Source organism: Nicotiana attenuata, chromosome 1, assembly GCF_001879085.1.
Source record: "Nicotiana attenuata strain UT chromosome 1, NIATTr2, whole genome shotgun sequence".
Taxonomy (NCBI): Eukaryota; Viridiplantae; Streptophyta; class Magnoliopsida; order Solanales; family Solanaceae; genus Nicotiana; species Nicotiana attenuata.
The window spans coordinates 61,776,122-61,790,309 of NC_031989.1; the positions used below are offsets into that span (position 1 = coordinate 61,776,122).

The window sequence follows — 14,188 nt, forward strand, 5'->3', positions numbered from 1 at the left end:
TCCAATGAGGTATTCTGGTGCGTCAAAGTTCCCAAAGGCTAGACAAGATCCTTATAAATAGAGAAGTAGTTATGTGCAGTGTGGAAGTGCCAGCCCCAATGTGCCAGAGTTCGGAGGAATATCATGGATTCCTAGGCAGTGCACACATTGGAGGGGCTGAACTTAAATAATCTAAGAGTAGAAGTGAGAGTGCTTGACGTAGTTGGAAGAACATAGTAAAAACGATATAGAGGTAAAAAATTTAGGAGTGAAAAGGTATTTTTGGAATGGAAACTGTTTTAAGAAAAAAAAAATGTTAAGAGTGAAAACAATTTTGGAAGCAATTCTGAGAAGAACAAAGATCAAACAAACAACCACACAATCACAAAAAAACTTAGAGTGCCCAGATTCAAAGCCATTTATTACTTAATTATAAGTGAAGACAAACAAGTTTACAAACAGGGATCAGGTGGTTTGGGGACATAAGGAGCTTAAATAAAAAAACATGAACATGGATAAGAGGGGAAGCATATTGATCAACAAGTACACAGAATAAGCAGGGATTGATTGACAACTAGTGACCAAATTCATAGCATTAGAATACAAACTACTGATGTAGAGTATTAACAAGGAAATTATACTTAAAGCTAAAGTGATAATAGACATTAGATCATAGAGACAAAATGCAGGAATATCCATATTGAGGACAAGGGTCTACCATACAGAATTAGTCATACCAATTGTGGTTAATAAGATAAATTAGGAGCCTGAACTACTTAAAATGAGCATGCTAGTTGAAGGAAACAGACAAGAGCTCAAGTAAACATGCAAGCTAAAATAACAAACAAGGAGATTAAAACCTAGAAATTCTGATTAAAACACTAAACAAGAGGGGTTTAAAACTTAAGCATACAGATCAAAGCAGTAAATAGGAAGAACAACTAAGTACATAATCAGTTAAACTAGTGCGGAAATAGGCATGGATTTAACAACCATGGAGCACATAGACTTGAATTTCAGAATGATATTAAAATAAGAACATACCAGTTAAGGAAGCGATGTGCAGAAAGTAAAGCAGATAGAGTTCCACAGTCTAGCCTTGGCTTTCAGCCGGTTAGACGAGCAATGAGCACAAGTAGCAGAAAGAGAGATGAGAGAAAGTTTGAGTGTGTGTGTGTGTGTGTGTATTTTTGACTACTGATCGTGTCCTTGAGAGGTAGAACAAGAGTGTATATATAACACTTAGGGAGTAGAGCAAATAAGGTAAAGAGAATTAGAAGTTAGTCAATTAGGCGACAATCAAATAATCGCCGAATCAATTCAAGTAAGGGAGTCCGGAATAGACCCCTTAATTAGGGTAATCACTTAACGGTCACAGCAAAGGGGGTTAACTAGGGTAAGGAGTCCAAATCATACCAAATAGGGAATCAGTAAGAATCACAAAACCATACGGATAACTTATTAAGGCAAGTGTGATCAATTAAAGTCACAAATAAGATCTGTGCACACAGGTTTTAACAGGGCAAAATGATAGGAAATAATCAGTAAAACCTTCAAAAGAATGCTGATTTTTGGGAAAGAATTACTCAGATTCCATAAATAGAAAATAATTAAAGCTTCATAGAAATACAGAATTCAGCAAGAAAAAACAGGTTCGAACCATAAATAGAGATTAATTAGGGGAAAATCCCAAAGAAATATTGGATTTTAACAAGGAAAACATTTAAGCCCAAAAATGGAGTAAACTAATACGACTGGTATAACAGAAATAACAGAGTATCAAAACAAAATAGAAGAAACCAGTATATCGCACATAATCAACTAGGGTTTGAACATTCATGCGAAAATCAGTTAAAATTATGAAGAAACAATTAACTAAACACTGAGAACTTAGAAAAATCGTTGAAGAAAAGTTTGAGATGAACCCTAGTTTAGAAAGAGTGATTAAAAATCAAAATAATCAATTAAAACAAGAGATTTTTTGAAGGAAAACACTTAATAACATTCGATTCACTTCAGATCTATAAAGATCTGAGAAAAATCGACAGTATCGAACTAGGGTTTTTGGAATAATAGCAGGGGTGAAGAGAATAGGTCAAGAACCCATAGATTCGTAATAAAACAAGGAGAGATCCTTACTTACGAACGAAAAAATGACCTGAGACGGACCAGTAAACAAAGTTTCAAACCAGAACCAATTGGAGTTTCTTGAGATATTCTCAAGGACTCATGAAGTCGAAGAGCCATGGAGTGTAGGAAGCCAGGGGTGGTCGGAGAAGACATAGAAGCACCATAGGAGGGAGGTTTATGCCGGTGACGGCGATTAGGGTTAGGGTTAGGTTGAGAGAGAGTTGAGAGATGAGGGGAGATGATGACGGAGGGTTTTGAGAGAATGAAAAGGGTTTGCGGTAGGTTAGGGGTTAATTAAGGTAAGGGTGAACGTGGACCGTTGATCTTTTAGGTTAAGGGTTAATTAAGGTAAGGGTGAACGTGGACCGTTGATCTAAAAGATCAACGGCCACGATTGAAAAGGGGTTATTAGGTCGGGTAGGCAGATTGGGCCTAATGGGTTTGGGCTGGCTTTTTGGGTTAATATTAAAAGGGGTTTTGGGCTTGTAAAAATGGTTAGGTCTGAAATAAAAAGGGTTATTTGTTAAATACCCAAATAATTGATAAAATATATTTTATAAAATAATTAACTGATTATAAAAAAAAAAAAATTCATGCATGGAGATGCTTTAAAATAATTACTCAATATTTTAAAAATACAATGAGCTATTTTCTGGTAAAATAATGCAATAATGCATGCATGGGCTATAATTGCAAAGTTATTGCGATTGTAACCCAAAAATATAGATGTGGCTATTTGCGAAATAATTTGAGCTCAATATGAATATAAATAGAAAAATTAAACCGTGAGATTGTTATAAATTCCTTTGTGATGCAACTTGTAATTATTTATATAAATAAAATACTAGGATAAATTAATTTAAAAATATAGAAATATGGAAAAATATCTGTTGGTGTTAATGCGTAGTTTTGAAGGTATATATGCATTTGAAAAATATTATAGGGAAAAATTGGGTATCAACACCACCGCCTCCTTGGGGTGCTCCGGCGTAACCCCACTTCAGCGCCATACCAGAAAGTTCTTATCGCCACCAGTTCATCGGGGTTCTTCCAGTGCCGTGCCAGAGAGTTCATACCGCCCACTAGCCATTCAGGGTTCTTCTAGTGGGTATTCAGGACATCAGGGTCAGACTTCGGTGCAGCAGTCCATGGTACCGAGAGGATGTTACGAGTGTAGAGATCTGGGTCACATGAAGAGGACCTGCCCCAGACTTCGGGGCAAGCCAGTGCAGCTGGGCCAGCAGCCCATGATTACAGCACCGACTGTCCGGCTGCCCATAGGCGGAGGACAGGCTGGTAGGGGCCGTCCTAGAGTTGGAGGCCAAGTAGAGGGAGTTCATCTAGCTATTACTCAGTCAGGTGGAGGCTAGCCAGTTGGGGCTCCAGCTAGATACTATGCTTTACCAGCCAGACCAGATGCGGTGGCTTCAGATGTCGTGATCACATGTTTTATTTCTGTCTGCGGTAGGGATGCTTCGGTATTATTTGATCCAGGGTCTACCTATTCATATGTGTCATCTCTGTTTGCTCATTTCCTAGATATTCCTCGTGAGTACTTGGGTACTCATGTTTTTGTGTCCACTCCTGTGGGCGATTCTATGGTTTCGGGTCGGATCTGCCGGTCTTGTGTGGTTACGTTCTATGGTTACGAGACTAGAGCGGACCTTCTGTTTCTTGATATGATCGACTTTGAGATCATCTTGGGCATGGACAGGTTATCCCCATATCATGCCAAGACTATTACTTTAGCGATGCCATAGTTGCCGAGGTTCAAGTGGAAGGGTTCTTCCGTTAGTACATCTAGTCGGGTTATCTCTTTTCTGAAGGCTCGACATATGGTCGAGAAGGGTTGTTTGGCTTATCTAGCTTATGTTTGGGATACCACCACACAGTCCCCGATGATTGATTCAGTTCCAGTAGTCCGGGAGTTTGTCGATGTGTTCCCCTTCTGACCTTCTAGGCATGCCACCAGATCGTGATATTGATTTTTGTATTGATTTGGCTCCAGGCACTCAGCCTATATCTATTCCTTGTACCGTATGGCTCCGAAGGAGTTGAAAGAGTTGAAGGAGCAGCTTGAGGAATTTTTAGCAAAGGGGTTTGTGAGACCAAGTGTATAACCTTTGGGTGCACCAGTGTTATTTGTGAAGAAGAAAAATGGGACTATGCGGATGTGCATTGATTACCGCTAGTTGAACAAGGTCACCATTAAGAACAAGTACCCGTTGCCACGTATTGATGATTTGTTTGACCAGTTACAGGGTGCTAGGGTGTTTTCTAAGATCGATTTGAGATCGGGGTACCATCAGTTGAAGATTCGGGACTCAGATGTTCCGACGACTGCTTTCCGTACTAGATATGGCCATTATGAGTTTCTAGTGATGTCCTTCGGCTTGACTAACGGCCCGGCGGCATTTATGGATTTGATGAACAGGGTGTTCAGGCCTTATATTGATTCGTTCATCATTGTTTTCGTTGATGACATTTTGATCTACTCACGTAGCCTGGGGGAGCACGAGCAGCATTTGAGAGTGGTGCTTCAGACATTGCGAGAGCAGAAGCTATATGCTAAGTTCTCCAAGTGTGAGTTTTGGCTAGAGTCAGTAGCGTTCTTGGGGCATGTTGTATCAGGAGAGGGTATTAAGGCGGATCCCAAGAATATTGAGGCAGTTCAGAGTTTGCCACGTTTCACTTCGATGACTGAGATCAGGAGTTTCCTGGGGCTAGCAGTTATCGCCGGTTTGTGTAGGGCTTTTCATCCATTGCAGCACCTTTGACTAGATTGACCTAGAAGGGTGCTCCTTTCCGTTGGTCCGATGATTGTGAGGCAAGCTTTCAGAAGCTCAAGACAGCTTTGACTACAACACCAGTTCTAGTGTTGCCTTTCAGTTCGAGGAGGTATACTGTGTATTGCGACGCTTCACGCGTTGGTTTGGGTTGTGTATTGATGCAGGAGGGGCGAGTTATTGCATATGCTTCACGTCAGTTAAAGATTCATAAGAAGAATTAACCTGTGCGAGATCTAGAGTTAGCCGTGATTGTTCATGCTCTTAAGATATGGAGGCATTATCTGTATGGGGTGTCATATGAGGTTTATACTGATCATCGTAGCTTACAGCATTTGTTCAAGCATAAGGATCTCAATTTAAGGCAGCGTAGATGGCTTGAGTTACTGAAGGATTATGACATCACCATTCTTTATCATCCAGGCAAGGCAAATGTAGTCGCGGATGCCTTAAGCAAGAAGGCAGAGAGTATGGGTAGCTTGGCATTCATTTCAGCAGAGGAGAGGCCACTAGCTTTGGACATTCAGTCATTGGCTAACAGGCTTGTGAGGTTGGATATTTCCGAGCCCAGCCGAGTTCTTGCATGTGTTGTTGCCCAATCTTCACTATTGGGACAGATCAAGGCTCGGCAGTTTGATGATCCGCATTTGGTAGTTCTCAGAGAGACGGTACTACATGGTAGTGCCAAGGAGGTTTCTATTGGCAAGGATGGTGTTCAGCGACTCCAGTTTCGTCTATGTGTTCCTAATGTCGATGGCTTGAGGGAGAGGATTCTAGAGGAGGCACACAGTTCACGGTATTCTATTCATCCAGGTGCTACAAAGATGTATCGTGACCTGAGACAAGATTATTAGTGGCGGCCAATGAAGAAAGACATAGTGGAGTATGTAGCTAGATGCCTAAATTGCCAGCAGGTCAAGTATGAGCACACTAGAGGCCACATGGCCTACTTCAACAGATGACTATACCTGAGTGGAAATGGGAGCGCATCACTATGGACTTTGTAGTTGGATTGCCTCGGACCTTGCGGAAGTTTGATGTAGTTTGGGTCATTATCGACAGGTTGACCAATTCGGCACACTTCATTCCAGTTGTGACTACCTATACTTCAGTGAAGTTGCCCAAATTTACATTCGGGAGATAGTTCGGTTGCACAGTGTGCCTGTTTCCATAATATCAGATAGAGGCCGTCAGTTCACTTCCCATTTCTGGAGAGCCATACAGAGTGAGTTGGGGACCCGCATAGAGCTCGGCACAGCATTTCATCCACAGACCGACAGGCAGCCGGAGCGGACAATTCAGATCCTGGAGGACATGCTTAGGGCATACGTGATTGACTTTGGAGGGCAGTGGGATCAGTTCTTGCCTTTGGCCAAGTTTGCTTACAACAATAATTATCAGTCCAGCATCGAGATGGCTCTATTTGAGGCCTTGTATGGTCGGCGATGCCGTTCTCTCATCGGGTGGTTTGAGCCTGGCGAGGCTAGGTTATATGGTACAGATTTGGTGAAAGATACCTTAGAAAAGGTGAAGTTAATCCAGGAGCGACTTCGCACAGCACAGTCCAGACAGAAGAGCTACGCGGACCAGAAGGCGTGGGATGTATCATTTATGGTTGGCGAGAAGGTTCTCTTGAAAGTCTCGCCGATGAAGGGTATTATGAGGTTCGGGAAGAAGGGCAAGTTGAGCCCCAGGTTTATAGGCGCATTTGAGGTGTTGAGGCGAGTTGGGGAGGTTGCTTATGAGCTTGCTTTACCTCCCAGCTTATCAGGAGTTCATCCGGTTTTTCACGTGTCTGTGCTCCGGAGGTACCACACCGACTTGTCATATGTGTTAGACTTCAGCACTATTCAGCTAGATGAGAGCTTGGGTTATGAGGAGGAGCCAATTGCTATTGTTGATAGACAGGATCGCCAGTTGAGATCCAAGAGGATTTCGGCAGTAAAGGTTCAGTGGAAGGGCCAACCAGTCAAGGAGGAGACCTAGAAGTCCGAGGAGGACATGCCGAGCAGAAACCCACACTTATTCAACACTGAGGTATGAATCGAAACCCGTTCGAGGACAAACGTCTGTTTAAGAGGTGGAGAATGTAACAACCCGACTGGTCGTTTTGCTTTCTAGAACCCTGTTCCCCTAAATAAGACTTCTCGTACTTGCTTTTACTGATTTATGACTTGCGGGGATGGTTGGTTTGGGATTTGGAAGAGATTGGGTTGAAATCGGAACACTTGGTTCCTTAAGGTTGTCTTAAAAGGCCAAGTTTGACTTCGGTCAACATTTTTGAGTAAACGATCTCGGAATTAGGATTTAAAGGTTCTAACAGGTTAGTATGATGATTTTGGACTTGGGCGTATGCTCGGATCGGGTTTTGGGTGAACCAGGAGCGTTTTGGCGCCTAATAGTGAAAATTGGTTCTTGAAGGTTTTTAGAAGTTCTTTAAATTTAGTTTGGAGCGTATTTTTGTGATATCGAGATCCGAACAAAATTTCAAGATTAGGAGTAGTTTCATAATGTCATTTAAGACTTGCACACAAAATTTGGTGTCAATCCGAGTAGTCTAAGCATGATTCGACGCGTTCGGAGCGATTTAGAAACTTGAAGTTCAAAGTTAGATTCAATTTGGTTTTGGGGTGTGATTCTTGGTTTTGTTGTTATTTAAGGCGTTTTGAGAGTTTGAGCAAGTCCTTATTATGTTTATAGACTTGTTGGAGTTGTTGAACGAGGTCCTGAGGGGCTCGGGTGCATTTCGGACCACCCGGAGTTGAGATGAAACACACTAGATTTGCTGCTTCTAGTTTCCTTCTTCACGAACGCGATCGCACCTCGCGTTTGCGATGAAGGATTTGGGTTGCTGTGTCCGGGAAGCTTTTGCCATTCACGTGCATGAGGGTATGGGTCCTCTAGCCTTCGCGTTCGCGTGGCCTGGCTCACGCTCACGTAGAGAAGGATGAACTGTGGCCACTGTTGACTCTTCGTGTTCGTATAGTAACCCTCGCGTTTGCGTAGGGTAGGCTATGTGAGCTTCCGCGTTTGGGAGGCTCTTGTTGCATTCGCGTAGAGTACTCTTCCCTGGGCCTGGACCGTTGCCTTCGCAATCGCGATGCCTCTTCTGCGATCGCGAAGAAGGCTGATCTGGGCAGTGACTTGTAAAAACGGGGCTTAGGCCATTTTTAGCTCATTTTCTTCGATTATGGTGCGATTTTGGAGCTCTTAGAGAGGGGATTTCACTTAGGACTTAGAGATAAGTAATTTCCACACAATGTGAGTTAAATAAACATGTAAATTAGTGGAAATTATGGGTTTAGGTGAAAACTTAGGGTTTCGCTAAAAATGAGATTTAACCATGAAATTTGTTATGGAATTTAGTAGAAATCATATATTGATGTTCCTTAGGTTATGGGTAACAACTTCCTTTAAAAATTTTCGGAATCCGAGCATGTGGGCCCGGGGGTGAATTTTATGAATCTTGCAATTTAGGTTGGGTAATCACTTAAATGGGGGAATTGTGAACTTTTGAGCATAGATTGATTAGTTTATGTAATATTTGACTAGTTTTGAGTCGTTCGGCGTCAAGTTTGGAGATTTGGGTGCGTTCTTGAATTTGGAAGTAGGATTGAGATGAGGTAAGTCTCCTTTCTAACCTTGTAAGAGGAAAATTTCCCCATAGGTGAATTTGATTATAAATATGAGTAATTCGGGGGGGGGGGGGAGGGCTACGTACACACGAAGTGACGAGAGACCGTACGTAGCTAATATTCCTATTATGTCCAGGTAGTTTAGGTTTACACCATGCTTTGTGAACACCGTATTCGATGATACTTGCTATTTGTAATAATTGGAATTAAGTGGAGAATTTCTAAGGATTTAAAGCTTCAAGTTGAATTGCCTTTTTCTTAAAGAAAAATATTGAAGAAAGAATTTCATTTAAATGATTAAATTTATATTTGACCGCGTCGCATGAATGATTTGCGAGCGGGGTAAATTGATGCATCTATGGTTCGCGCCATTCGACCCTCCGACAGTGCATATTTTATTATTATGTTGGATCGGGCGGTACGACCTCGGCATAACTTGTGCATGCTATTTATTTGGAACTTTCAATGATTTGTATTGCTTTAATGCCTTGAATATGAATTGTTAAATGATATGACTGAAATTGACATTATATTTATGAAAGAAGAACTTGTCACTTCCTGATATTTACTGTCGGTATTTTTTTTATGATATCCCTTCTTAGCATAACACTTTAATTATATTATTGTTGGCCCTAGTAAGTGTCAAGTCGACCCCTCGTCACTACTTACTAGGTACATATTATTTATGTACTCATAATATGCTTCTGCACTTAATTGTACAGGATCTGAGGCAGGCGCATCTAGTTATCCACCAGGCGCGCATACTTGATTCGGACTGAGACTTACATGCTGCCCCTTTCTAGCCATTCAGCAGCATGCCGGAGTTTCTCTTTTGCTTATAGTTGTCTACTCTATTTCAGATAGTAGGATAGTCATCTTTTGTATATTCTACTAGTTGCCCACATACATGTGACACTAAATCTTGGCACATAGTAGTAGACTTGATTTTTGGGGTTGTATTCCTGTAATTATGATTTTCTTTAGTTGTTTCCGTTTCAGTTGTTATAAAAATCCGATATTTATCGAATGCTTTAATTATAAGTTAAATTAAATGTTGGAATTTTTAATAGAATCATTGGGAACGCATTAGTTGATCAGTGTTGGCTTGCCTAACAACGGTGTTGGGCGCCATTACGACCTATAATGGAATATGGTTCGTGACATTTGGGGTAGAAAATTGGGGGAAATGAGGAAGAGTTCATGGGCTAGATTTTTGAGGTATTGAATGGGATTTTCTTATCGGATTTGAGTGAATTTGGTTTGGTTAGGCTCGTGGTTGAATGGTCTGTCGGATTTTGGGACTTTTTTTCGAATTTGGAGACGTGGGCCCAAGGGCTGGGTTTGAGTCAATTTTGGATTTTGAGCTATAACTTCGTAATTTCTTGTAGAATTGATTTCTTTAGCCCGTATTGATTGTATTGTACTGCTTGTGGCTAGATTCGGGTCATTTGGAGGGCGATTTGCAAGGCAAAGGCGTGTTGGAGTAGAGTTTTGCTCGGATTGAGGTAAGTAATACTTCTAAACTTGGTTCTGAGGGTTCGAAACCCCAAATTATGTGTTATATGATTGGTGTTGAGGTGACGCACATGCCAGGTGACGGGCGTGTGGGCGTGCACCGTTAGAATTGTGACCAGGTAAATTTCATGGCACTGTATAGTGGTCCTATCTTGTTGATATCCGTATTTTCACCATGTGATAAAGTAATTGAGTTGTCAATCATGCTAGAGATCTTGTTTAGGCTATATGCTGGTACTGTTGGGACCCATAGTGGTTGTTTCTTGTTGTTGACATACTGATTTCATTTATATTTCGTACTCAGTCATATTCATTCATTATATATCATATCTCAACCTCTATTATTATTTATTGATACACCATATCATCATGTTCGGGCTAGTTTCATGACACTGTGAGCCTATGAGAGAGACTGGAGATATTGATGACTGAGCGAGGCCGAGGGCCTGATTATGAGTGATATTTATGGAATCGGGCTGCACGACGCAGCGGTTATACCGATTTCTGATAGCGCTTGGGCTGAAGGAGCCCCTCAGGAGTCTGCACACAGCCCAGTGAGCGCGGTTGATATTATTGAGGGATAGATCTTCCCTCGACATGGATCTTGTCCGAAGAATTATATACCTGGAGATGGATCTTCTCCACGGGCTGGATTGGCCATACTCAGTACTGGGTGACTGATGGTCAGTGATATATATATTCCGAGTGGATCTTCCCTGGGTCGTATGGGCCATATACAGTACTGAGTGATTGAGCATTTGAGAGTGTGAGCACATGAGGCTGTCAGCATGGTGCATCACATACAGCATGTGCATTGGCATGTAGATGTAGAGGAGTTATATTCTTCATATTATTCGAATTTAATCTATTTTACTATTTTGAGTTATTTATTAAACTTGAAAGCATGCCTATGTTTCTGCACTGTTATTTCTATATTGAACTGTGCCGGTTGATTTCATCACTACTTTCATTCCAAAGGATGGATTTGTTACTTAGTGAGTTGGTTGTACTCACGTTACACCCTGCACCTCGTGTGCAGATCCAGATGCTTCCGGTCACGGCGCTGCTGACTGAGGAGTCAGGATCTCGGGAGACTATCGAGGTAGCTGCATGGTGTTGGCAGGCCTTGACTCTCCTTCTTTATCTTTACTTGTATTTCAGTTCTTAGTCCTTAGACATTGTAGTAGACTGTATCCCTATATAGATGCTCATGTACTAGGCGACACCCCGATTTTGGGAGAGATTTGTATTAAGTTGCTGATTTATTTATGTTTTTGAAAGGTTTTTCTTAAAATATTAACTGATTCCGTACATTTTTCAATGCTTTTATTGTATTGAAATGGTTGATACTGGTTTGCCTAGTTCCACGATAGACGCCATCACGACGGTTTTGGGTCATGACAAGTCTTTACACTTATAATATAATTTAATATGACATAGATAGATATGGGCTTTCCTTTTGAGAATCCATATTTAAAAGCTCAAATAGATATATGCTTTATTTAGATTTTATTGAAATACAATAAAAACAACAACAATAGTGTCACAATTAGGGGTGAACAAAGAAAACCGACAAACCGCACCAAACCGATAATCCGAGTCAAACCGAAAAAAAAAACCCGACTATGGTTTGATTTGATTTGGTTTGGTGTTAGAAAAAAAAACCCGACCATTATTGTTTTGGTTTGGTTTTAACTAAAAAAAGTCAAACCAAAACCAAACCAACCCGACATTACATGTATACAAGTTTTAAAAATATTTTATACATAAAAATAATTATTGTAATATAATTTATAAATATAATTTAAACTCTTTAATAGTTCTCCCTTTTAATGTATTATTTCAAGCTTGGACTTAGAACTTTTGAATGGTCAAATATGTTTTATAGCCCATAAAAGTTAGTAACTCAAATAAAGCCAAAACAAAATCAAATCAATACTACTGCTAAAAAAAACAATTCAATTTAATACTAGAAATGACAATAGTATTGGATATTTATTTTTTTAGTCTCACATTGATTTAGATAGTGAAAATGCATAATTCACTTTTAATATTATTTAGTTATGTAATTAATACTTAGTACTTATTAGTCGCACTTATTTTTAACATGACTTTGTACTTTTAGATTATGTTTATTTTTATTATGGCTTATTAATTAGATATATTTATCTTATGCGATTTGTTGAGTATTTTAGTATAATTATGACTCATCGCATATTATTTTTATATTATTTTATTGGGTAACATCTTATATAGTTTTATTCTACTAGGACCTAAGAAATATTAGAGCACAAATTATAAATTTTATGCTATGAAGATTTTGTCGGGAAAAAACCCGAAAAACCCGAGAAAACCGAAAAACCCGAGAAAAATCGTGATTGAAAAACCCGACTTTTGTTGGTTTGGTTTGGGTTATAAATTTAAACATCCGAGACAATTAGTTTGGTTTGATAATTGAAAAATCCGAACAAACCCGACCTATGTACACCACTAGTCACAATCCCGAAGTCCAAACTATTGAAATTGTACATATGAATTCTCAAAGTGCGTCTAACTTTATTTAGTCCATATCCCAAAGTCTTGCACTTGTATACTTGTGGAAGGAACACATTTCTCAAAAGAAACCAAAGTAGATATAACGTGTGTTTGGTAAGATGTAAAATATTTTTGATCTTTATTGCAGAAGAAACTTTATTATACTATCGAACAGTCTCTAACATTTAGAAATTATTTCAAATTGACTAACAGAGAAATACACAAACGAAGAAAGTTATTTTTTTCCTTTTTAATGAAAATATTTTTCAAGAAAAATAGTTTTTATTTTTTAGTTATCATAAAATTACTTAATTTTTTTTTTTTTATAGAATTCCTTCTTACCAAATACACCCATAACGACCCTTGACAACATGTTCTTCAACTATTTGGCAGATCCAATTGCTAGCTGGTCAATAAGCTCTTGCTCAAAAACTTTCATGTCTTTCTCCTTTAAATACACCCATACATCTATTCCACCGCTATCTCTTGAATCCATCAGTAGAATAAAATTCTTGACTGGCAGGTCGATTGGACTAACCCATAAAGGTTTGTCCCAACCAAAATCAACATCATAAAATTTGTAGCCACACCAACTATTAATGTATAACTCTATCTCCCCTCCAACAAATGCAAGTCCTAGTTCCAAGTTGTCTTGGATAATGGCCAAGATTGCCTCATCATGTCTCGATTTATCCACATATTTGGAACTCAATTCTGAAATTCCTTTTCTAATACAAGAAACAAGGGTGGATAAATCACAACCATCCGCTTTCGTATATTGACGTTGTACAACAAGTGCGACGATGTTCCTGTTTTTGTTGATATTGTCATGAAACACTTCCACATCACGGCGGACACGACTTCGACGCGTGTGGGCTTTGACACAGCGTCGTCGCTTACGACGTTAGCCTTGAGTGACGCTATAGTAGATGCATCAAAGGAAAAAAATTTAGTTGCATGTTGATTACCAACAAAGGCTTTGGATGATTCAACTATATTAGACCAGTTGGGAGAAACATGAGGAATAGGTTCTGGTAAAAATGTTGAAGCACCAACAAATTCTGGAATGTCCACACATGAACTACTAGGGTTGGCTCGAGCAATGACTGCCCACGCTTTGATGAGGGTGCACAACGTGGCACGGTCGGCGATTTTGTGAGAAGCACATACACCAATAGCCATACCTGTTGAAGGACATAATTAATTAAATACAAGGATTTAACAACTAAGTTATATACATTGAGAGGGTAATGACTTTTTTTACACTATCAATAAATTTTAACCTTGGATAGTAGGTTAGTTACTATTTTTATCATATTATCAATTAATGTTTATCAATATATTTTTAACATTAGTACATAGTATAACTTAAACTCTAAATAAAATCATGCTCCTTCCAACAGCTTTAGTTTCAAGATAAGATAATCACACAATTCAATATGGTTCAAATAAAGTGGGTAAAAGTCTTCGTTTCTTTCAAGTGTCGCCACACCCACTATACAACGATCTGCAGGCACGTGCTTGGCCAACAATAAAGAATCAGAAACGCACGTGATTAGGAACATGATTTAGACATAATTATTGTTTTGTCAATAGATATAGGCTTTA

General features: G+C 39.6%; 1 protein-coding gene across 1 annotated transcript; it reads right to left on the bottom strand.

The window, feature by feature from the left end:
• Positions 12,963-13,762, bottom strand: LOC109236631 (BAHD acyltransferase At5g47980-like). Its single transcript, XM_019402827.1, has 2 exons — positions 13,425-13,762; positions 12,963-13,308 (listed from the first exon to the last, which is right to left on the bottom strand). The coding sequence occupies exons 1-2, from the start codon at positions 13,760-13,762 to the stop codon at positions 12,963-12,965; spliced, it is 684 nt and encodes a 227-aa protein (XP_019258372.1).

What these genes read in the sequence shown, in the direction of transcription:
- LOC109236631 (XM_019402827.1), bottom strand. Translation starts at nt 13,762, where the DNA reads ATGGCTATTGGTGTATGTGCTTCTCACAAAATCGCCGACCGTGCCACG. An exon ending in GAAGTCGTGTCCGCCGTGAT is followed by an intron (nt 13,309 to 13,424) that starts GTGGAAGTGTTT and finishes TTCTTGTATTAG; the next exon opens with AAAAGGAATTTCAGAATTGA.